This window comes from Myodes glareolus, chromosome 22, assembly GCF_982192425.1.
Source record: "Myodes glareolus chromosome 22, mMyoGla1.1, whole genome shotgun sequence".
Taxonomy (NCBI): Eukaryota; Metazoa; Chordata; class Mammalia; order Rodentia; family Cricetidae; genus Myodes; species Myodes glareolus.
Window position 1 is genome coordinate 8,773,849 of NC_142047.1, and position 23,371 is coordinate 8,797,219.

Sequence of the window (23,371 nt, forward strand, 5' to 3'; positions counted from 1 at the left end):
GCGGTGTGGCTTCCCGTTCTATCTTCATCAGTTCTACTTTTAAGACAGGGACAGTTCAGGATCAGAGTACTCTTTTCCTTCCAGAGGAGTGTGACATGCTATCCAAATGGGCTCTAAAGCAAACCCCCAGCCCTGGCTAAATCACAACGCAAAACTAGTATCTTCCACAATTTTTTTTTTGACTTAAGATTTCCCTTTGGTGTTCTTTTATATTTAAATATCCAGGTCTCAACAAGTACATCACGCTTGATTCACATCCTTCCACTGCAGAACACTTCCCAATTTCTCTTCGTTTCCAAACTTCACTTTGCGACCTTCATAGTTTTCTTCAATCTTAAACTTTTTTCAATTATTTCCTCCAAAATGAGGCTACATTTGATGTTATTAACCAACTTTGGGGAAGCATGAAAAGAATTCCAATTACTCTATAATGTCCCACAGACCAATGCATGACATTCACACCAGCAATCTTACATTTAGAAAACCAGGTAATTTCAGCATGGACAGCAGACTTTTCAGGGACTCGTGTGCAGAGGAAAACTAAGTTTCAGAAAAGAGCTCTAAGAAAAACAGACTCTCTCTTAAGAGGAAAAGGTTGAAGTTAAATAATAAAGAAAAACTTTCAAAGAGATAGAAAGAAAAGACCACTTTAAGGATTACAAAAGTTATATTTATTCACGATGCTACATTTATTGCATTCCCTTAGAAAAATGGAGAACTGCTTATCTACCCAATTTGCACATATAAAACTTTATACAAATGATGTGTAGCACATAAAGGCCTCTGGGTATTCCTGCTTCAGGGTCTCCAGTTAGCAAGTCTATTCCATAGAAAATAAAAATTGGAATGACACTCCATCTTGCTACTAAGACTTTAGAAGTTATTTTAAAATATAATAAAATAAAATTTTCATTTACTCTAAAAACTCAAAAATACTATAAACTGGGAGGGTATATTCTATTATTATTGTAACAATATGACAGATTCACACCTCATTTTGGCTGGGTCTTCAAATTTAAAAAAAAAAAAATCACCTAACTTCTGACATCATCGCTGTTGGGGCTTTACAGCCCATTTGTCAAAATATTTACCAAATACTTTAAAAAAAAAATTCCTGCTAAAAAATAATACACCATCTTCAAGAACCAGGAAATACTAAATGTCTTTGGCTATGCAACTAAAAAGGCATTCATCCAATGAACAGGGCACACTCACTTCAGAACCACAGACACAGAAAGAGTAACAGAAATACACAAAGAAATTATAAAAAACTTGTCTTCCTTCCCCTATTCTATAATAAGCAAGAACGCAATTTACACAATCTTTCCAGATGAGACTCAATAGTACTACAAAAAAAAGTCAAAGGCAAAGAATGTTAAATAAAATAATTACACAACTAAGTGGAGTCTTGAAGGGACAAATGTTCTTTGTCATATTTTTTACTTGTTTGCGTGTTTTAAGCCATATAAGTGTTAAAGAGTTGTAGCCAATAAAAAGCCACAATCCTTACAAATGAAAATAGAAAAATAAACCAAATGAAACATTTATTAATAAATGAAGCCTGTTTTATTACTTCAAATGTTAATGATAAAAAATTTCAGCACAGCTGTTGCATTTAAAAAAGTGAGACTACACCCTATGTTTCTAGCTCAGTAAGCAGATGGAGCTGATGTCTTTGAATGACGTAACAGTTGAGCACTGTACAGCACATCTTATGAAGACCCGGAAACTAAAGAACTGCTAGTTTAGTGATTAGAAGACAAATATGCTTTCATAGTTTCAGCTTCTTTTTTCTTCCTCGACCATCAGGGGCACCATCCATTTTACGCTTCTGTGTCTATAAACAAACACAACAATTAGTTCCCATGACAAGACTAAACTAATATGAACATAAAATATATTCTCACACATGTTGTACCACATTAGTAGTTAACTAATGTGACAGGGGACTTTTCTCCAGGGCTACACAACAAATCTTTCAAAACCACTATCACATCTCCAAGTATTTTACCATTACTAATAACAAGATGCCTGCTTCCTCCTGAAATACATTCTAACACAATTCTAAGATAGGTGGTAAAGCTATTTTTTTCCTAATATTCCTCAAAGTCTCCTAAAATTTCAAATATAAGAACAAGTGAAGCCTGGAGGTTGATGGCGCACGCTTTTAATCCCAGTACTTTGGAGACAGGTGGGTCTCCGTAAGTTAGAGGCCAACATGGTCTACTGAGCAAGTTCTAGGATAGGCAGACGTACAGAGAAACCCTGTCTCAAAACTACACAAAGTAAACAAAAAGAACAAGTGTGCACTCTTGGTAATCAGAAGACATGCTTTCCCATATGGAGTGCATTAAGATCAGTTTATATTTTCAGGTAACTGAAATGTATTATTTACAAAGAAAAAAGACAAAACCAAACATGAATGTTACAGTGGTCAAATACTTTGAAGGGTAAGTGGTAGTGGCGGGTTTTCCGGAGATGGCAGCGGGTAAACTGCTTGTCATGAAAGCACGTGGACCTGAGCTCGGAGTCGCAAAAGTCATTAAAACCCAGACCACCCCAACAATGAGGATATGGGGACTAGGGGAAGAAGAGGTGCACAGGACAACCAGCCTAGCCAAAATGGCAAGCTACAAATTCACTTGAGACTTTTTTCTCAAAAAATAATGTGGCTTCACTGATTGTCAACTTCTGCCTCACAAAGTACTTCCACACACATATATATGCAACACACACACACACACACACACACACACACACAAAACCAAAATTGCATCACTCACATACATGTATATATTTTACATATTTGTAAATACTCACCGAAGGCTTTGGTCCTCTTTTCTTTTTCTCTGCCTTCTCCTTCTCTTCTAGTTCCATATTTTCTCTTTCAATCAAAGTAATTAAAGTATTACATCTCCTCTGGAGCTCCTGCATTGTGAATATACAAGGTAAACTTGTTATTTCTAACTACATAGTCAGAACTTCAATATCTAAATAAAGGTATGTTTTAACAAATAGAAAAATCACCCATATATTCCCAACAGATTAATAAAAAACAAGCAGAAAGAACTTAATTTTTACTTACAGACCATACTATGAGGATATAAAAAGCAAAGCAAATACTTAATGTTTTTAATTCATTCTTTAAAGCTGCACTAACATACAGCTGAGGGAAAACAGCTCAGTAGTAGTGTGCCAATAGACAGATAAATACTGATAAATAGTAAAGCTCCATACTAGTATATATTCTTCATAAATCATTCCTCCATTGATCATTTAGGTACTAATGCAGTGAAAATGAACATCTAACATACGCAATAAATATGCCGAGGAATGCTGGACTACTTATATTCAAAGGTTAACATACAGAATTCAAACACAAAATCACCTAGAACTTAAGAGATGAAAATAGCCTTTTCTTTAAAAGCACTATCATTGTATTTTATGGCAGTAATATACACAGAGCTACAAAGTCCATGATGAGTTTTGTCTACAATATGTAATACTTAGTGAGGCAAAATCCATCTGCATCACTAATTGCTAGCAGTACATTTTCTTACAGACCCAAAGTCTCTTGTTTATTTAATCTCTTTTATTAAAAGTCAAACTTCCACATAGACAACTACAGCATAAATAAGTCTGAATGCCAGGTAGTGTGGCACGCCTTTAATCCCAGCATTCTGGAGGCAGAGGCAGGTGGATCCCTGTGAGTTTGAGGCCAGTCCAGTCAACCAGGATAGCCAAGGCTACACAAAGAAACCCTATCTCAAAAAACAAAATATTAATTTTGAACTACTTAGTAGAAACTCCATGCATGACTTAGTACCATTTTCAGTAACAGAGGTAAAAGACAATAAACAAAGTTGTGTTCCCTTTAGGAAGGCAGTTTCAGAACTGGTTAATACGTTATGTGGCACTACCTCATTACTGTTATAATAAAATTATTCCTTATAACTATATATGTAAAAGCAGCACCTTACATAAAAAGAACAAAGGAGACTTTATTATCAGCAGAATCTTTCAACTAACTATATATTTAAATAATATATCCGGATAAACTGCAGTTCTTCTTTATATCTAGTGAAAAAAATGTATTTCCAGTAGTCAGTTGGCCTACTCCTGTATGTTCTAAACTTAATACTCAATCTTTGTACGTTTATTACTCTAACACAGGTCAAAGATGAAATATAGAAAAGTAATCCAAAACTAAACTTTCTTGAAATCTAATTTGAAGGTGTTAGAAACACACAGACCGAACAAACTAAACCCTGTCTTAAATCAGTATGAGGAGTATTGTTCTGTGCCAATCCGCTGTTTTAAAAGAGCCCAGAGTCAGCATCCTGATGGACAGACGGACACCTGAAGAACACTTTTCTCTGCAGAACTTTCCACTCGCAAACCCAAAAGTCATCATGTTCAGGAGGCGAACCTGATGGCAGCATTTCTCCTCACTTAGAACCTCACTAAAACTAATAGCAAAAACCAGTCCTATTATTGTATAAGGCAACATTAAAACACACAACATTAAAGGAGGAGACAACAACGTCTTCAAGTTACCTCTAAATGTTCAAACTGTGACAGAGAAAAATAGAGGAAATTATTTAATTCCTGAAACTAAGTAAAAATTTACTTCAAGGATAGTTTTAAAAAGTCAAACACTGAATATACTTATTCTGAACTCGGCTGCGTTTTAGAAAAAACCTTATAGACACTTACCATTGCAGTTCTGGACTTGAGAAACCAATCAAATCTGAACTGAGGGGAGTTTCGAATGCATTGTCGTAACTCATCATAAACATTTTCCTTGTCAAATCCAAGCTTGTGCAGCATACAGATGAGAAAACGATCCTCTTCTTCAGTATAGTTTTTTCCTTTGTTAGTACCATATGATATTCTTAGCTGATGAAAGGGTGCTTTGTACCGTCCAATCTATGGAAGTTATATTTTATAGATATTATATAAAAAAAAAGTTCTCTGCAACCCATACTGCAAACTTACTTCATCCTTACTATAATTTCCGTTTGTTTTGTTTTTGCGAAACAGGGTTTCTCTGTGTAGCCCTGGCTGTCCTCAAATTCAGAGATCCAACTGCCTCAGCCTCCCAAGCGCTGGGATTAAAGGCGTCCGCCATCACCACCCAGCTAGCTTTACTATTATTATCCATAAATGTTTCTCCATCTAGGTAGCAAGCCTCTTCTGCCCTTTGTCCTGTGGTACTTTATAGAAATGAGGCAGGCCTAAGCTTTCTGACACCACTTAGGCAGAAGCTGAATCCAGCACTCTTAAACTAGGTTATCAATATAATATTCGGGTAAACTATGTTTTAACAAAAGTTAAGTTTTTGGTTTTTTTTTTTTAAAAAGAAATTTACAGTAATTTCTTTTTCTTTAACATGGTTACTTTGTCATATTCGGAACAGAGTTACACTAGCTCCTATACTTATGAACATACAAAGTACCTTTGTGTCTAGTGCTTTCTTGATGCTTATTCTTCTTTGAATTCTTGCCTCTCCCCTTTCAATCTGAGCCATAATCTTCTCTATGTCCTGGAGCTCATTACATCTTTCCCAGAACACAGCTGTAAGCAGATAAACCAGAATAAATGGAGGAAAGGGGAAAATATAAAAAAGAAAACAGGAAGCTTCCAAAAAAAAAAAAACCTCGATTCAACTCTCAAAAAGCAGTAACATTCCTATAGTAAAATAGGAAAGTATTACCTGAGTATTCAATGACTTCTTCTGGAGTTTTTCCTTCTACTTCTCTGGCTATATTTTCAATATCATCACGACCCCACTTCTCATTAGCTTTGATAAACTGGTTAAAATCTCTCTTATTCCAATTAGTAAATCCCTAAAAAGCAATAGGCAAAATATTTAATCACAGCACATTAAATTTGGAAAATAATGCCACTATAGTTACAAATGCATTTGGTGTTGTAGAAAGAGTTTTGGAGTCATTACTTTTCATGTATGCTCTTTTACCAGTACATTATGGATTACTGTGAAGCCTGAGTAACTAACCCTAAAGGCAAACAGTAAGGAATGCTGCATGAAAAGGTCCAATGACACTTCTTTCTTTAGCTTTGAAATACTATTAGGAGTTTGGGAGGAAAAGTAACAGACAGTAAAAATAAACAAGTAGAAAAATGCAAGAAAAATAAAGCTTAAAAGAGGGCACATGAAGTGAAAGTGGAGAGGAGACAATGGGAAAAGAGGGTCAGGAAAAAGGAGAAACAGGAGGAAAAGGGTCAACCAAAACTAGGATGTAAGAAGTCAGATGGAATCTACTACTCTTATATGCTGTTTATAGAAACATGGATGCAACTAGAGATAATCTTCTAAGTGAATGAAGCCAACACCAAACAATGTATGTATTCTCTCATTTGTTGCATCTAGATTTTATAGACACCTTTAAATTATTCATGTATATATGACACAAAAGCAGACGGGGAAAAGGAACAATAAGGACTAACAGGGTGGAAAAGAGAAAGTGGAAGGTGGGAGGTGTATGGGAAAGAATGTGCTCAACGTTATGACGTATAGTTGGTATAAAAGTATCCTTATGTAGCATGGTACTGAGTACAGGGAATATTAAAATTTAAAAGTATTTTAAATCAAGTACCAAATAGAAATTTGTAACCGAGAAAACTTAGAACTCACAGAAAGCTAACAATACTGAAAATGAGTTCTAAAGAATACCAACTCTACTGATTACATAGTTTAAACCTCAACTAGTAATGAAAATCAAAATGCAGCATGTGTTTAAGTTTCCCCATGTTTAATTATCTTCCCTCTTATTTCATAGTGCTAGGGATTGGACCCAGAATACCACATATGCTAGGGAAGCAGTCCAGTGCTGGGTGATACTGTTAGTCCCCCACTAATTATTCTCTTTGAAAGCAGAAACTTGCACTATGCATGTCTCAACATACCTAAAACAGGACTTTACAACATAACTTTGTGTTAATCCAAGGTCATACCTGCGTCAGAAGCTTCTCTTTTTCCTCTAGCTCCTCATCATTAAGGGGCTCCGCTTCATCAATTTTAAGTTGTTCTTCTTTCTGTGCCTGTGCTGCGTTAGGTAGGTCAGGACTCCGAGGCACCTAACAGATGTTTTCCAGTGTCATCAATTGGTGTATTTTAAGGGCTTAACAGACTACATTCGTAACAAATTAACACTTCACATTTTCAGCATAGCCATGAAACTAAACATATACTGATTTCCAATATTCTATTTAAAAATCATTACGCATGACAGCTTTTTTCAATGAAAACTCACAAGTGCAACACACACAACTGGAGCACAGCAAATAACAGTATTTCCTACCAGGCTCACTTAGTTAAGCAAATGTCAGTAAGTAGTATGCTCTGAAGAACTTCTGAATAGAAAATATGTAGAGAAGAATTTTCAATCACCTTGTACCCTATGGTTTTCCTGTAATACAGAATTTCTTTTTCCAGTAATTCAAATAAACGTGGAGGAAAGAACTGGAAATCCTGAACATTTGGTTGTTTTGGAGGTCGGGGTGCCTAAGAAAAATAAAAACAGTATTGTCCATTAAAAAATAAATGCAAACTCACACACATTCATATTAAATCACTTCCTAAACCATGACAACTAATTCTCCAAAGAACAGAATTCACCTTTTAATGAATATTAATGAAATTTTAAACAAATTCAAAAATCATACAAAACATAATGCTCTATTCCATTTTGTTATAAGAATTTGAGAAAACAATTTAATTTATAAGATATTTCAATATTTCCAAGTTGTCACTCTACCTTAGGTGCTTTAGGTTCACTAACACGGAGAGCCTCCCTGAAATACGCATCAACAGCATAATTGGCTTTCCTTTCTCGTTTAGGCGGTTCAATCCACTCTGTGAACGCAATCTAGAAAGTGGGAAATAATCCAACTCATTTCACTATACACAGCAGCAAGTTAGCTAGTGATTTACACGTCAGACTATAGATTCTATAGAGGTGAGGACTACAGCATTTCTTATATCATGTAATTAAAACACGAAACAAATTCTCTAATACTATAGAATATATGCTACAGCACAAATAAGTAGAAAAAAATTAACATAATTTTCTTAGAAAACTTGAGATTGTGCTAACAAGGTAAAATATTTCTTCTATATCGAATTTTCAATCTTTCTCTGTAGTAGCAAATATTACTAATGAAATGAAATCATTTTAATGACCAATCAATTCAAATTCCATGAAAATAGGCTGTGGCCTTTTTATCGGCACTAAGTTAACTTTCAAATATCCCAATTATACTAACCCCATACATAACACTTTCAGTAACAGTATGTAACAAACTTATCATATACATTAAAAACACTCCAGAACTAGTATAGTGGCTCACATGTGTAAAGCCAGCATTAGGGACATAAAGGCAGGAGATAGGAGAGTTCAAGGCTACCTTCAAGTATAAAGCACGGATGGGTACTCAGGGTAGTGGTAAGACCCCCAAATAAGTAACCAAGCAACCCAACAAATCAGAGTTTACATGCTAAACACCACTCACACAGTGAAACACCTACGCTGTGAATAAACCATACTCACAAAGTCTCACAACTAACACAAGGTTTCAGTAAAACTCCATCCTGAAATAAATACCTTCTGTTTTTCTCGGTAGTCTTCTCCTTCAAAGTTATAAACACTAGACTCTGTATCCATTGTGAAATTTCTAAGAGAGCTCTCACCCATCTTGGAGAGCTTTTCATTCATCTCTGCAGTCTACACAGAAAAAAGAAAAACAAAACTCATTATATTGAAACAGGAAAATAATCTCAAGACCTTTAGTCAAAACACATTAGCCTTTGGGGGCTAGAGATGGCTCAGCAGTTAAGAGCACTTCTTGCTCTTCAAGATAACCTGGTTCAAATTCACAAGACGGCCCACAACTATATTTAACCCCAGTTCCAGGGGATCCAATGGCTTCTTCTTGCCTCCTTGGGTAACAAGTACACTGTGATGCACATACACCCATGCACAGAAAATATTTTAACAAAAGATCATGACTGAGGAAGTATTTTCTCAAGTAGTTTTAGTCTAAACCCTCAGATACAAAGAAAGCTTGAATTTTCCAAACTTCAAGAGACATCCAAATATCCAGAAATGAGACCAATCTGAACTACAGACAGGTAGATAAAAGCCAGCATTCCTCAGGAACTTGTCAAGCCAGTTCCAGCTACCAAAGGGAGTCATTTCCCTTGCCCCTGGCAGTCCCCTACCTGTGGCACTTTCAGCATATCAAAGTCCATGCTGGCCTCCAGGCTCTCTCAGCATCACCAGCACCTATTTTACATTTCAAAGTCCATGCTACCTTGCTAGCATCCTAGCCTTTCTCACTTTCTCCCCTATGTTAACTCCAGTTTCTCAGCTTCCTTCCTACCAGCTACTCATCCTTCTTACAGCCTAGCTATTTTCCCCACTCTGTTCTCTGGCTGTTCTCTTCCTTTATCTACAACCAAAACACTTCCCCTTAAACGAGTTAAATGGGCAGGCAGGCTGTCAGTTTATCTGTAAACTATTTCTGTTACAAACCATTAACATTTACTATTCATCTTCTTACCTTCTTTGCACCCCTTTCCAAAATACCATCAATATCTTCATCAGTGATTTCACTTTCTTTTGACGCAAACACATGTGTGGCCCCATGTCGAATCATTTGAAGCATTTCATCTTTCCCAATTTTGTTCAGGTTCTGATCTACAAGCCTCCCTGGGGGGGGGGGGGCGGGGGGAGATTGTGTTGTATTATATTAATCTTAAGTTTAAATTAAAAATAGTGTTGGGTGATAATTTTTTTTAAATATTTAAATGTTAGAGGCAATACCACTCCTGTTTACTAGTAATTTACAAGTGATCAAGCTCACTAGTATATTAAACTTAATGCCACATTTTTCAGCTGGTTAAGTTTTGAAATATTTCTAAAGCTTACATATTACATAACGTTATCTACTATATACTGGCTTTATAAAATGTTTTTTGATAGTATTTGAGATATTTGAAAATCAAGTTACTGAGCAAAGCGGTGCATGCATTTAATCCCAGAACTTGGGAGGCAGAGGCAGGCCAGCCTGGTTTACATAGTGAATTCCAGGACACTCAGTTGCATATAGTGAGTATCTGTCTCAAAAACAAACACACAGAAAATCAAAGAGGAAGTCTTACAAATTTTTACATTTGTAAACATTATAAACAAAAGATATCATATCAGAAAGATGATATTGCTCATCTTTCCCAGTTCGCTTCTTCTTAGAAACAGAAATACATTATCTCCACTGTGTTTTGATTTTATATAAGAACAGGTGCCTTTAATCCCAATACTGGGAAAGCAGAGGTAGGAAAACCTTGTGAGTTCAAGGCCAGTCTAGTCTATTTAGCAAAGTCTAGACTAGTCAAGGCTATACAATACAGAAAGCCCTGTTTGATGAACCCAAAGCTTTTGAAAACTTAGTTTGATCACAGAAAAGAATACAACATTAATAAATTAAAGATCTTCAAGAGGTAGGAATTTAGTCAATCTTAATTCGTGTTTTCACAAATACAGGCAAAGTATGTATTCCAAAAGGCTGATCTGATACAAGAACTTGGAAGTTCCCCTCAATCGAGCCAACCCCCTCTAGTCAGTCCTGTGTCTAGTCAAAACTGTCTCCCCTACTAAATTTTAAAGTTCCTTGAAAATAAGCATGCCTGGTTCACTTCTTGCTTTAGTCTTAGCAGTAAGAACAGTGCCTGGCATAGTTCCAGATTAAAAAAAAAAAGGAAAACACTTTGTGCCTTTCATTTCTTCAGTATCCCCTGGTGGTTGTCAATCTGCTGAATTGTCACACACTTTAATATATTACCCAATTTAATGCTTAAAAAATTTTAAACATTACTTTTATTTCCACTTAAGTGAAATATGAGGCTTAGGCAGAAAGAAACTATTAGCTAGTGAATACTAAAATCAACTTAACCAAGTTTAAAATCTACTCCTTAATAACTTAAACTTAAAATTAAAGTTTAAAATATCTGGAATATAAGCCATCTTGGCTTATATTTAAGGACTCCAGGTGCTTAAAATCTCTAAGAAATCATCAGACAGAAACATGTTGCTATCAATGCAACGTGGGAAATTATCTGAAATAGGCCTCACCTTGTTGAATGACTATCGAATCCAGTCTGAGTTTCATCTCGGCACGTTCTACTATTCTTTCTTCTACAGTGTTATCAGTTATAAAGCGAAACACTCGGACAGTCTTCGTTTGTCCAATTCTATGTGCTCGGTCCTAGGAGAATTGAATTATGTCATTTTGAATTTAGCTAAAAAGTCAAATAATATAAAAATGTATAAGAAGCAAAATTAAATTATTTATAAAGTATAAAATTTTTTTCATACACTTTTTTAAAATTTATTTATTTATTATGTATACAATATTCTGTCTGCAGGCCAGAAGAGGGCACCAGACCTCATTACAGATGGTTGTGAGCCACCATGTAGTTGCCGGGAATTGAACTCAGGACCTTTGGAAGAGCAGGCAATGCTCTTAACCACTGAGCCATCTCTCCAGCCCCTAAAGTATAAAATTTAACACTTATAAAATAATACGGATTCGCCAGGCGGTGGGTGGTGGCATATGTCTTTAATCCCAGCAAATACAAGGAAAGCTTCCTAAGACTAAAGGAAATCATAGCCGTTTATGAGACAAGGCTAACCACATAAATAACACAAATACAATGATAACTAGCTAATAGGTAAAACTGTAATTAATATTTCAGTTTGATGATGATTTTTCCTTGAATTTCATCTCAAATATTTTTTCCTCACGAAGTTAATGAAATTTGTTTTGGCTTGTTTCTGTGTTTCGAAACAGAATTTCACTGTATAACCCTGGCTGTCCTGGAGCTCAGAGATTCACCTGTCTCTGCCTTCTGTAATGTTGAGATTAAGGATGAAAGGTGTGGGTCACCACCACCTGGCAAAATTAATGAATCTTCATTGTCACTATTAGGAAAATAAAAATGACCTTCACAAATGATATATAAATGTTTAAATATTACAGTTACCTAAATACATTCAATCAAATTAATTTGTATGTTAATCTCTGTTTAACTTCTGGTAAATTCACAAAGCACATACCTCCAACAAACACCTTCCTTCTAATAATTTACCAATATCCCTTAAGCACCCACCCTTACAGAGAGTACAAGACAAAGATGACCGAGGTAGATATCTCAAAGTTGTGCTCATAAACACCAACATTCGAGGTCAAGTCAATAGTCAGAATGCAGTTCACATTAGTTTGTGGACCATGAATTTACCCAGCCTTAGAATATACTTTCTCATGTGGCCAGACACTACGAAAATGAGCATATATGTTTAGGTGTTCCAAGTGGCAGATGAGCTAGCTGCTCACCAAACTGATTTCTCTTTTCTCCCAAAGCACAACTATACTTATTTGCTGATCCTCTTAAATTCTATTAAGTGACAGTAAGCACTCAGCTCTAAATGGGACATCTTTATCAACCTCCCACCCCAGTCAAGGGCTCTCCAAGAACATCAAAAAGAGGTGGGAGAGAAAGAATCTAACAGCCAGAGAACAGATGGAAACACTATGGAATGCTGTCTTCTCCTGTATATAACACATCCATTGCAGGCACCAGCCCATAGTGGTTGTGGTTACCTGAACAGAACCAATCGGCCAAAATTCCAGCCGTTGAGACCCCCATCCCTACCCAAGGAGCTAAGTAACTGCTACTGGGGGAATTGAGAATCTTGTTTTCTTTGGATGTAGACTCTGGTAAATTGCCCTTGCTTCAGGAGATGGCCCCATATACAGGTGCACTACTTAAAAAACAAAACAAAACAAAACATGAAGTTGACAAGGGGAGGATGTACTTTCATGAGTTCAAGAGTAGGGGTAAGCAAGGGCAATGGGAGATGTATATGATCAAGATAAACTATATACAAGTATGATACTATCAAAGAATAGCTTTAAAAAATATATTTATGAAAAGAGTTATGTCCGAGGAGATAGTCAAGCAGGTAAAAGAACTTTCTGCCCAGGCCTAATCACCTGAGTTCAATCCCTGGAAACCAGATGGTGATAATGTAACAGACTCCCAAGTGGTCCTTTGACCTCTACAGATGCAGGAGGCATAGATGTGCCAAAATAAAGTTCGGCCAGGCACGCCTTTAATCCCAACATCTGGGAGGCAGAGACAGGTGGATTTCAGTGAGTTCGAGGCCAGCCTGGTCTACAAAGCGAGTTGCAGGACAGCCAGGACTACACAGAGAAATCCTGTCTCGAAAAAAAAGAAAGCAAGAAAGAAATTTCTACTAGGTTAAATCAGGGATGTTTATAGAATGAATAGACACTACCTAAGACATCTACTAAGCACACAAAGTATTTACTTGTTATCTCTTACCATAGCCTGAAGATCAACTTGGGGATTCCAATCTGAATCATATAAAATGACTACATCAGCAGTTGCAAGGTTGATGCCCAGACCACCAGCACGTGTGCTCAGCATAAAAACAAACTTTGTGCTATTTGGTTCATTGTATGCATTGATGGAATCCTATGGGAATAAAATAACAAGCATTAGAAACTTTCATTATATGTGTTGTAGGATGGGATATTCTTTTTGTAATCTCACTATGTAGCCCCAGCTAGTCTGAAACTACGTAGACCAGCTACTACCTCTTGGGTGCTGGGATTAACGCACAATCTACCACCTGCTCCTACTGCAGTTTTCCAAGCAGCTGGGACTGCAGATGTATGCCATTATGATTGGCTTAGAAAATTATTTTATATAGGGCATCGTAGCACATACCTATAACCCCAGCACTCAAGAAGAGGCACACAGATCAGAAGCTCAGGATCATACTCATCTACACAGTGAATTCCAAACCAGCCTGGCATATGTAAGTCCCCGACTGAAGAGATGGCACTGGCTGCTCTTCCAGAGGAGCCTGTTTGGTCTCCAGCACCCATGACAGCTCACAACCATCTGTAACTCCAATGCCTAATCTGGCCTCCTTGGGGACCAGGTACACACAAGGTGCAGAAATACATGCAGACAAAACAATGATACACACAAAATAAAATAAATTTTAAAAAAATGTATTCTTAAAAAAAATCACATATTCTAATACAATACAATGCTAGCATATAATGACTTGGCACATACTAACAGAACATGAAATCATTATGTGATTGTTTTTTTATCTCCCCAGACTTCTTTACTTACTTGTCTCTCATCATGGGGTGTCTGCCCATCCAATCTGCAGTATTCATAATTTCTCCACATGCAATAATCTTCCAAAATGTCTAATACCCTTGTCATCTGACTGAAGATTAGTACTCTTGAACCTGACAGACATAAATAGACCTTTGTCAAAAGATTTCTAATAAGTTTTTATTTAAAAAAAATTTAAGAGTAAAAAAGTAGGACTAACAAATTATCAATCAATTCCAAATCACTTACTTTGGTTAAAAGGATAAAAATGGCATTAGTAAATACCCAGGTCAGCCATTCTCCACCTTCCATCAAGGCACACACACAAAAAAAGTGACGTGTACAGCAAGCTAAGGTAAACTGATTTAGGAGACTGAATCATTAGTCTATTACCTCGTATATATTAAAAGAAGTCTTACAGCACTCCACAACCTTTCTTTAAACATGATCTCTTGAGTTACCCACACCCCTGAAGCCCCTAATATATTTCTAATTATGAAAACATTTTAACTCAATAGAACACAAATGTGTGCCTGATATTTGTATCAGAAGAAATCCTTCATTTATCTGCCACAACTCAAATTATTCTACTGGTTTTCTCACAAGCCAGGTACAGAACATCTTCAGCAAAATATATGACAGAGGAATTGTTGAGAACACTTGGTTATGGTAGGAGCTTAACTCAATAACGAGGCTGACAGCCTAATGCATAAGAGCGTTTCAGTCTCTACGTCCTTAGAGTTCAATGTAACTCTCATCAACATTTAATGGCCTCTCAAGTTCCTGCCACTTTTACCTACCATGTGAGTCTTTAATTACTCAGCTATTTCCATAAAAAAAATGACAAAAAAAAAAAAAGCAAGCCAATTCACTAACAACCACAATGTTGTTTTTGGCTATCATTATCAAGGTCCATCTATTTGTACAACAATATTTCCTTCAAATGTTATACCTGTAAGCACAACTGAAGGAATTTGAAAGCTCACTATGCTCTTGATACTACAAAAATCTATTTCATTTACTGATAATTATCTTATAATGCTGATATACAAAATGCTATAATGAATGAGATGTTTCAATTTATCTAGAACTATTTATGTGTTTCAGACACATCTGAGATTTATATTAATTGTGTATTGCAAACAATACATAATAAGGAACTAGAGACATGGGGGCACGTGATGCTCTCCTTCAGTAAGACATGTAAATTAGATTAGAGACCTTGGTATGAGGAAATATTTGTTTAACAATCAATAAATACACCTTTGCATGGCTGTTCGGGGGGGGGGGGGGGGGGGGTTTAGTACAGCAGAGCGGTTGGTCCCTCCTACTGCCACACAGGCCTGAAGATTTCATCTTGGGCAGGACAATGGTGGCATGTACCTTTAATCTTAGCACTCAGGAGGCAGAGGCAGGCAGATCCTTTTGAGTTCAAGGCCAGCCTGGTCTACAGTGCGAGTTTCAGGACAGCCAAGGCTATACTGAGAAACCCTGTCTCGAAAAACAAAAATAAAAAATTCCATCTTGGAGTGACTTCTTTCTTCAACCAATCCACAGTACACAGAGCACCCTGATATCTGGCACTCAACATGGGGCAAGTGGCAAGAAGGGTCCAAAAACCCCATGTATGCCCAAGGTAACTTTCTAAAATAGGATCTGGGAAATGCGTATGCAGGAAAGCATTCCTGGTAGCTCATGATGAAAAGATTAAATTTCTAGGAAGACTACATAAATTGAATGGTAACTACTTTGAGTATTTACCAATGAAGAGTTAAGGACTAAAAATAGAGGAAGAAGATTTGGTGTCCAACACTTCAACTTTAAAAACTGTCATAACAGACACTTCAAAGTGTTGTGTTTTTGTACTCTAAATACTAGATTTCTTTTTCCTAAAGATTTTGTTTCTTTTCAATTTAATGCCAGTAACATAGATACCTTGTTCTTTTAATTTAGGGAGCAGCTTGTCTAACACCACCATTTTGCCACTGTTGGTAACTAGATGCATATCTGTTGTATAAGGTGGACCAGGTTCAGCTCCATCAAAGAGATATGGATGATTGCAGCATTTCCTCAACTGCATCAAAATGTTCAATAACCTCATTTTGTCCATCTTCCCTGCTGAGTTTAATATGTCTATATCCTTCATTAAAATCCGAGTATACCTATTAAAAAGAAAAATAGTTTAATGCCTAGCCCTTTGCATATTTAATACCCTTAGCCAACCCAATCACAAAATACTTAAGAATAATTTGAAAATCATTGTCTGAAACTTGCTTCCAATGATCTAGGGAATAAATAGGTACAACAGAGACCTACAAAATATCACATGTTTGTACAACAACAAAACAAATAACAATGTATTACTCAGAATATGATGGATCATTATGCAATCTATAAACTATGCAGTTGGTGTACAACATCAATTCCTGAGGTACAGTTACTTATCATCTGTAACTTTTTGTTTTTGTGCTTATTGTCTATAGCAATACGTTCACATTTATGCCCTTTAATAAAGTTAGTGTGATACATTTTCATGTAATTGAGCTTTAAAAAAAGAAAAAAAATGTGCTAAACATGATTTTAGTATACAGTATTTTCTCAACAAAAAATTTACTCATTTTACTCAATTACATGAATCATTGACATGAAATAGTCCAGTCAACAGACTGCATATACAATAACTGTCACCTGAAATTATTCACTTACAGATACCAGAGTAAAAATACTCTAAGGCATTTGACAATGAGGAAAAAATGCCTAACAATGCATTTCTAAGAACTTATTCCACCATTAAATGATATCTGACTGTGCCATATACTGGGTAGCTAGTGCAATATTTAAGTAAGAAAATTAAGATCTAAGAAAGAAGAAAGGATCCTGACTCCGGTTATTTTTATTTTTTATTTTTTGGGTAGTGGAGTGTATGTTTTTCCCTTCTTTGATTTCTGCTTGTGAAGGGTCGCTAGATGTCTGAGTTATTGTAGGCGGTGGTGGGAATGTTGGATTCCTTGGGTTGTGATTTGCCTTCTAATACTTCCTGTAAGGCTGGATTTGTAGCTACGTATTGTTTAAATTTGTTTTCATCCTGGAATATTTTGTTTTCTCCGTTGATAGTGAATGATAGCTGGGCTGGGTATAGAAGTCTGGGCTTGCATGCATGGTCTCTTAGTTTCTGCAGTACCTCTATCCAGGACCTTCTGGCTTTCATGGTTTTCATAGAGAAGTCTGGTCTAAGTCTGATAGGTTTACCTTTATAAGTTACTTGATCTTTTTCCTTTGCAGCTCTTAATATTCTTTAATCTGAATGTTTTGTGTTTTGATTATTATATGGCGAGGGGATGTTTTTTTTGATCCAGTCTATTCAGTGTTCTGTATGCTTCTTGAACCTTCATAGGGATATCGTTCTTTAGGTTGGGAAAGTTTTCTTCTATAATTTTGTTGAATATATTTTCTGGACCTTTGATCTGCAATTCTTCTCCTTCTTCTACCCCTATTATTCTTAGATTTGGTTTTTTTATTGTGTCCCACATTTCCTGAATGTTTTGTGATGAGAATTTGTTGTATTTGCTGTTTTCTTTGGTCAGAGCGTTTAATTTCTCTATGGTGTCCTCAGAGTCTGAGATTCTTTCTTCTATCTCTTGTATTCTGTTGGTTATGCTTGTTTCTGAAGTCTTGTTTCTGAAGTCTCATAGCCAGCCAGCCCTCAGTTTGTGATTTCTTCATTGACTCCATTTCAGTTTTCAAATCTAGAACTGTTTCCATTACCTGTTTGATTTTTTTTTTCTTGGTTTCCCAGAATTTCATTTACGGATTTACTCATTTCTTCAAACTTTTTGGTATATTTCTCTTCCATTACTTTACTCATTTCCTCAAACATTTTGTTATACTTATCTTCCATTTCTTTACGGCAGATTTTCACCTCCTGTTTAAGTTCCTCTATTATTTTCATAAAAATCCGCTTAGAGTTGATTTCTTCTATTTCTTCTGGAGTAACAATCTAAATAGACCTGTCAGTCGTGAAGAATTATAAGCTGTTATCAAAAACTCCCTACCAAAAGAAGACTAGGACCAGATGCTTTCAATGCAGAATTCTACCTGAACTTCCAGGAAGAACTAATACCTACACTCCTTAATGTATTTCACAATATAGAAACAGAAGAGTCATTGCCAAACTCTTTCTATGAAGCTACAGTTACCCTAATACCAAAACCACACAAAGACACAACCAAGAAAGAGAATTACAGGCCAATCTCACTCATGAACATCGACGCAAAAATTCAACAAAATCCTGGAAAACCGAATCCAAGAACACATTAGAAAAATCATCCATTATGATCAGGTGGGCTTCATTCCAGAGATGCAGGGCTGGTTCAACATACGCAAATCTATCAATGTAACCCATCATATAAATAAACTGAAAAAAAAAAAACCACATGATCATTTCATTGGATACTGAAAAAGCATTTGACAAAATTCAACACCCCTTTATGATAAAGGTGTTGGAGAGATTGGGGATACAAGGATCATACCTAAATATAATAAAAGCAATATACAGCAAGCCGACAGCTAACATCAAACTGAATGGAGAGAAACTCAAAGCCTTTCCACTAAAATCAGGAACACGACAAGGCTGTCCACTCTCTCCATACCTCTTCAATATAGTGCTTGAAGTTCTAGCAATAGCAATAAGGCAACATAAGGGGATCAAGGGAATTCGAACTGGAAAGGATGAAGTTAAACTTTCGTTGTTTGCTGACGATATGATAGTGTACATAAGGGACCCCAAAAACTCTACCAAAGAACTTCTACAGTTGATAAACACATTTAGTAATGTGGCAGGATACAGGATCAACTCCAAAAAATCGTTAGTCCTCCTATACACAAAGGATAAAGAAGCAGAGAGGGAAATCAGAGAAACATCACCTTTCACGATAGCCACAAATAGCATAAAATATCTTTGAGTTACTCTAACCAAGGAAGTGAAAGACCTATTTGACAGGAACTTTAAGTCTTTGAAGAAAGAAATTGAGGAGGATACCAGAAAATGGAAAGACCTCCCCTGCTCTTGGATTGGGAGAATCAACATAGTAAAAATGGCAATTCTACCAAAAGCAATCTATAGATTCAATGCAATCCCCATCAAAATCCCATCAAACTTCTCACAGACCTTGAGAGAACAATAATCAAGTTTATATGGCAAAACAAAAAACTCAGGATAGCCAAAACAATCTTATACAATAAAGGAACTTCTGGAGGCATTACCATCCCTGACTTCAAACTCTATTACAGAGCTACAGAATTGAAAACAGCTTGGTATTGGCATAAGAACAGAGACGTCAACCTATGGAATCGAATAGCAGACCCGGATATTAACCCACAAACCTATGAACACCTAAAGGTATACAATGGAAGAAGGAAAGCATCTTTAACAAATGGTGCTGGCATAACTGGATGTCAACCTGTAGAAGAATGAAAGTAGATCCATATCTATCACCATGCACAAAACTCAAGTCCAAATGGATTAAAGACATCAACATTAATCTGTCCACTTTGAACCTGATAGAAGAGAAAGTGGGAAGTAGTCTACAAGATATAGGCACAGGAGGCCACTTCCTAAGTTGAACCCCAGTAGCACAGACAATAAGAGAAACAATGAATAAATGGGACCTACTGAAACTGAGAAGCTTCTGTAAAGCAAAGGACACTGTCAGTAAGACAAAAAGGCTATCTTCAGACTGGGAAAAGATCTTCACCAACCCCTCATCAGACAAAGGTTTGATCTCCAAAATATACAAAGAACTCAAGAAACTAGACACTAAAACTCTAATTAACCCAATTAAGAAATGGGGTACTGAACTGAACAGAGAATTCACAACAGATGAACTTGGAATGCCCAGAAGACACTTAAGGACATGCTCAACCTCCTTAGCAATCAGGGAAATGCAAATCAAAACAACTTTGAGATACCATCTTACACCTGTCAGAATAGCTAAACTCAAAAACACCAATGATAGCCTATGCTGGAGAGGATGTGGAGTGAGGGGAACACTCATCCATTGTTGGTGGGAATGCAAACTTGGGCAGCCACTGTGGAAATCAGTGTGGCGGTTTCTCAGGAAACTGGGAGTCAACCTCCCTCAGGACCCAGCAATTCCACTCTTGGGAATATACCCAAGAGATGCCCAATCATACTACAAAAGTATTTGTTCAACTATGTTCATAGCTGCACTATTTGTAATAGCCAGAACATGGAAACAACCTAGGTGCCCCTCAATAGAAGAATGGTTAAAAAAGGTGTGGAACATATATACATTAGAGTTTTACTCAGCAGTAAAAAACAATGACATCTTGAATTTTGCATGCAAATGGATAGAAATAGAAAACGCTTTACTGAGTGAGGTAACCCAGACCCAAAAAGAGGAATATGGTATGTACTCACTCATAAGTGGATTCTAGCCATAGTTAAAGGTCTTTGAGTCTATAATTTGTGATCCTAGAGAAGCTAAATAAGAAGTTGAACCTGAAGAAAATCATATAGTTATCTTCCTGGATATTAGAAGTAGGCAAGATTGCCAGGTAAACTTGGGTGCACGGGGGGTGGGGGGGGTGGAAGTCAGGGGAGATGGTTAGGGAGGGGGAGAAGGGGAGGATGGGGATGGCTTGGGGGAATGGGACGAGGGGAGGGAGGAAGGATGGTTATGGGAGCAGGGAAGTTTATATCTCAACTAAGGGAGCCATTTAAGGGTTTGCAGGAGACTTGATTCTGGAGGGGTACCGAAGCCCAAGGAGAGGTTCCCAGATTGTACTCTGGGCAGCAGAGGAGAGGATGCCTGAACTGGCCTTGGCCCATAACAATACAGATGAATATTTTGCATGTCACCACAGAACCTTCATATGGCGATGGATGGAGATAGAGACAGACACACATATTGGAACACTGGACTTAACTCCCTAGGTCCAAATGAGAAGCAGAGGGAGGGAGATCGTGAGCAAGGAAAGCAAAATCAGAGGGGGCCTCCATCTGACGATGGATGGAGATAGAGACGGAGACCCACATTGGAGCACTGGAAGTCAGGACCGCGAAGGGTGTGTGCACCCACTGATACATGGGGACTGATCGAATGAGAGCTCACCAAGGCCAGCTGGACTGGGACTGAACGAGCATGTGATCAAACTGGATTCTCTGAATGTGGCTGACATGGGGGCTGACCGAGCCCCCAAGGTCCAAATGAAGACTGAGAAGCCATTGACAATGGCACTGGGTCTTGTTTCGTCTGCATGGACTGGCTTTTTGGGATCCTGGTCTGTTTGGATGCTCACCTTCCTGGACCTGGAGGGAGGGGGAAGGAACTTGGATTTCCCACAGGGCAGGAAACCCTGACTGCTCTTGGGAATGGTGAGGGAGGAGGAGAGGGAGTGTGGGGAGTGGGTGAAGCGGGAGGGTATTGGGAAGAGGGGAGGAAGTGGAAAGAGTGTTTTCGGATACTTGAATAAACAAGTCTAACGAAAAAAAAATATATGCAGGCTTGAAAGGAAAAAGGTTTAAAGCCGTAAAATAAAAAAGAAAGAAAGAGAATAGTTGGGTGTGGTGGTACACACCTTTAATCCCAGCACTGGAGAGGCAGGGACAGAGGGATCTCTGGGAGTTCAAAGATAGTCTGGTCTACAGAGGGAGTTCCAGGACAAAGATATGCAAAGAACCTGTCTCAAAAAGGCAAAAGTTAAAAGTAAAAATAAAAGAAGTAGAGGTTAAAATAAAGCCACACAAAGATGGAAAATACACGGAGAATCTTGATACTGTTTGTTATTATGCTCTCTTCAAATTGTTTAAATGCTGAGGAAGGAGAAACAGCTGCTAAAAGATACTTGCTTATAAATGCTGCAAAATTAATCCAAGATAGGTATTTTGAAAATACCTTGGCTTCAGAATTGAAGTCAAAAGGTATGTTGCTTTGGAGAAGAGATTTTGTTTTTGTTTCCACAGAAAATGAGAGGCTGTGGATTTATTCAGAGTTAAGAAAAATCATCTGCGACCAAGGGAGACCACCTGAGCAATCTCCGGTAGGAACAGATGGCCCAGATGTCTGAGTTCTTCATCAAGAACAGCTTCAAGACTGCGGCCCGAGATGATCAAGACTCCCAGGACACTTCAGTCAGGACTTGATCATAACTCTAAATTTTCTTTAGGTCCCCATAAGATTATCAGTGCCCCCAACCAGCAGGAAGTACCCTGGAACACTACACCCACATTCTGAACAAATGGACTATGGATATTTTCCTTTGTTTGTTTTTTTTAAAAAAAGAGGGGGAAGTGGTGCGGGAGAATTGTTTCTATTCTGTCAATCATGTTTTAAATAAAACGGTGATTGGCCAGGCAGGAGGTGTAGGCGGGAAAACCAGATAGGAAGTGGAAGTGATACAAGGATAGCAGTAGAATTCTGGGGAGGAGGAAGCTGATTCCTCCCACTCCTGCCCAGATCACCGAAGCAGCAGGATGTGAGCTGCCCCACTGAAAAAGGTACTGAGACACATGGCTAAAATAGATCAGAAAAATGGGTTAATCAAGATATGAGAGTTAGCTAATAAGTAGCCTGACCTAATGGGCCAATCAGCATTATAATTAAAAAAAAAAAGAATTTAGAAATTATCTTGCAGCAAGAAGTAATCACGTCTAACAAAATAAAGTCTTAGTGAAACCGAATGTTCTAAACAAAGTAACTAGAATGAACCTAAAGCAATGTTTAGATGTTTAGTAAAGTGTCACTGATAGCAGACTTTATTACAATTCTGACTGATGGGAAGTCCACACATTTATTAGCATCTGTTCACCTCTGACATCAACTCACTTAGTTCTATTATACACACACACACACACACACACACACACACACACAGAGAGAGAGAGAGAGAGCAAACCTAGAATGCTCCTTTCTAAAGTCCTAAGGACACAGAAAATAGCTCATCTTCCACAGCGGAGTTCTTTCAGGTAACTTGCCTAGATCTGTAATTATCCTTTTGTAACTCTAGCTCCTCACGAATACAATCCAAAAGCATGGTAAGAACAGTAAAATAGCAGGTTACTTATGTCCACCCGTGAGCACTATGCTTATAGTACATATTCTAAAGCTACAT

General features: G+C 37.3%; 1 protein-coding gene across 1 annotated transcript in view; it reads right to left on the bottom strand.

Moving 5' to 3' along the window:
* Window positions 1-648: 648 nt before the first annotated feature.
* Window positions 649-23,371, bottom strand: part of LOC125404275 (SNF2 related chromatin remodeling ATPase 5) — a 43,715-nt gene continuing 20,992 nt past the window's right edge. The window contains exons 11-24 of the mRNA XM_087900460.1: window positions 16,175-16,401; window positions 14,252-14,373; window positions 13,427-13,579; window positions 11,154-11,286; window positions 9,586-9,734; window positions 8,628-8,747; window positions 7,782-7,892; window positions 7,415-7,528; window positions 6,979-7,101; window positions 5,717-5,849; window positions 5,459-5,577; window positions 4,717-4,929; window positions 2,821-2,928; window positions 649-1,837 (exon numbers count right to left, since the gene is read on the bottom strand). Of these exons, the coding sequence (XP_087756586.1) occupies window positions 1,772-1,837; window positions 2,821-2,928; window positions 4,717-4,929; window positions 5,459-5,577; window positions 5,717-5,849; window positions 6,979-7,101; window positions 7,415-7,528; window positions 7,782-7,892; window positions 8,628-8,747; window positions 9,586-9,734; window positions 11,154-11,286; window positions 13,427-13,579; window positions 14,252-14,373; window positions 16,175-16,401 (1,891 nt within the window). The 3' untranslated portion in view covers window positions 649-1,771. The remainder of the gene's footprint in view (window positions 1,838-2,820; window positions 2,929-4,716; window positions 4,930-5,458; window positions 5,578-5,716; window positions 5,850-6,978; window positions 7,102-7,414; window positions 7,529-7,781; window positions 7,893-8,627; window positions 8,748-9,585; window positions 9,735-11,153; window positions 11,287-13,426; window positions 13,580-14,251; window positions 14,374-16,174; window positions 16,402-23,371) is intronic.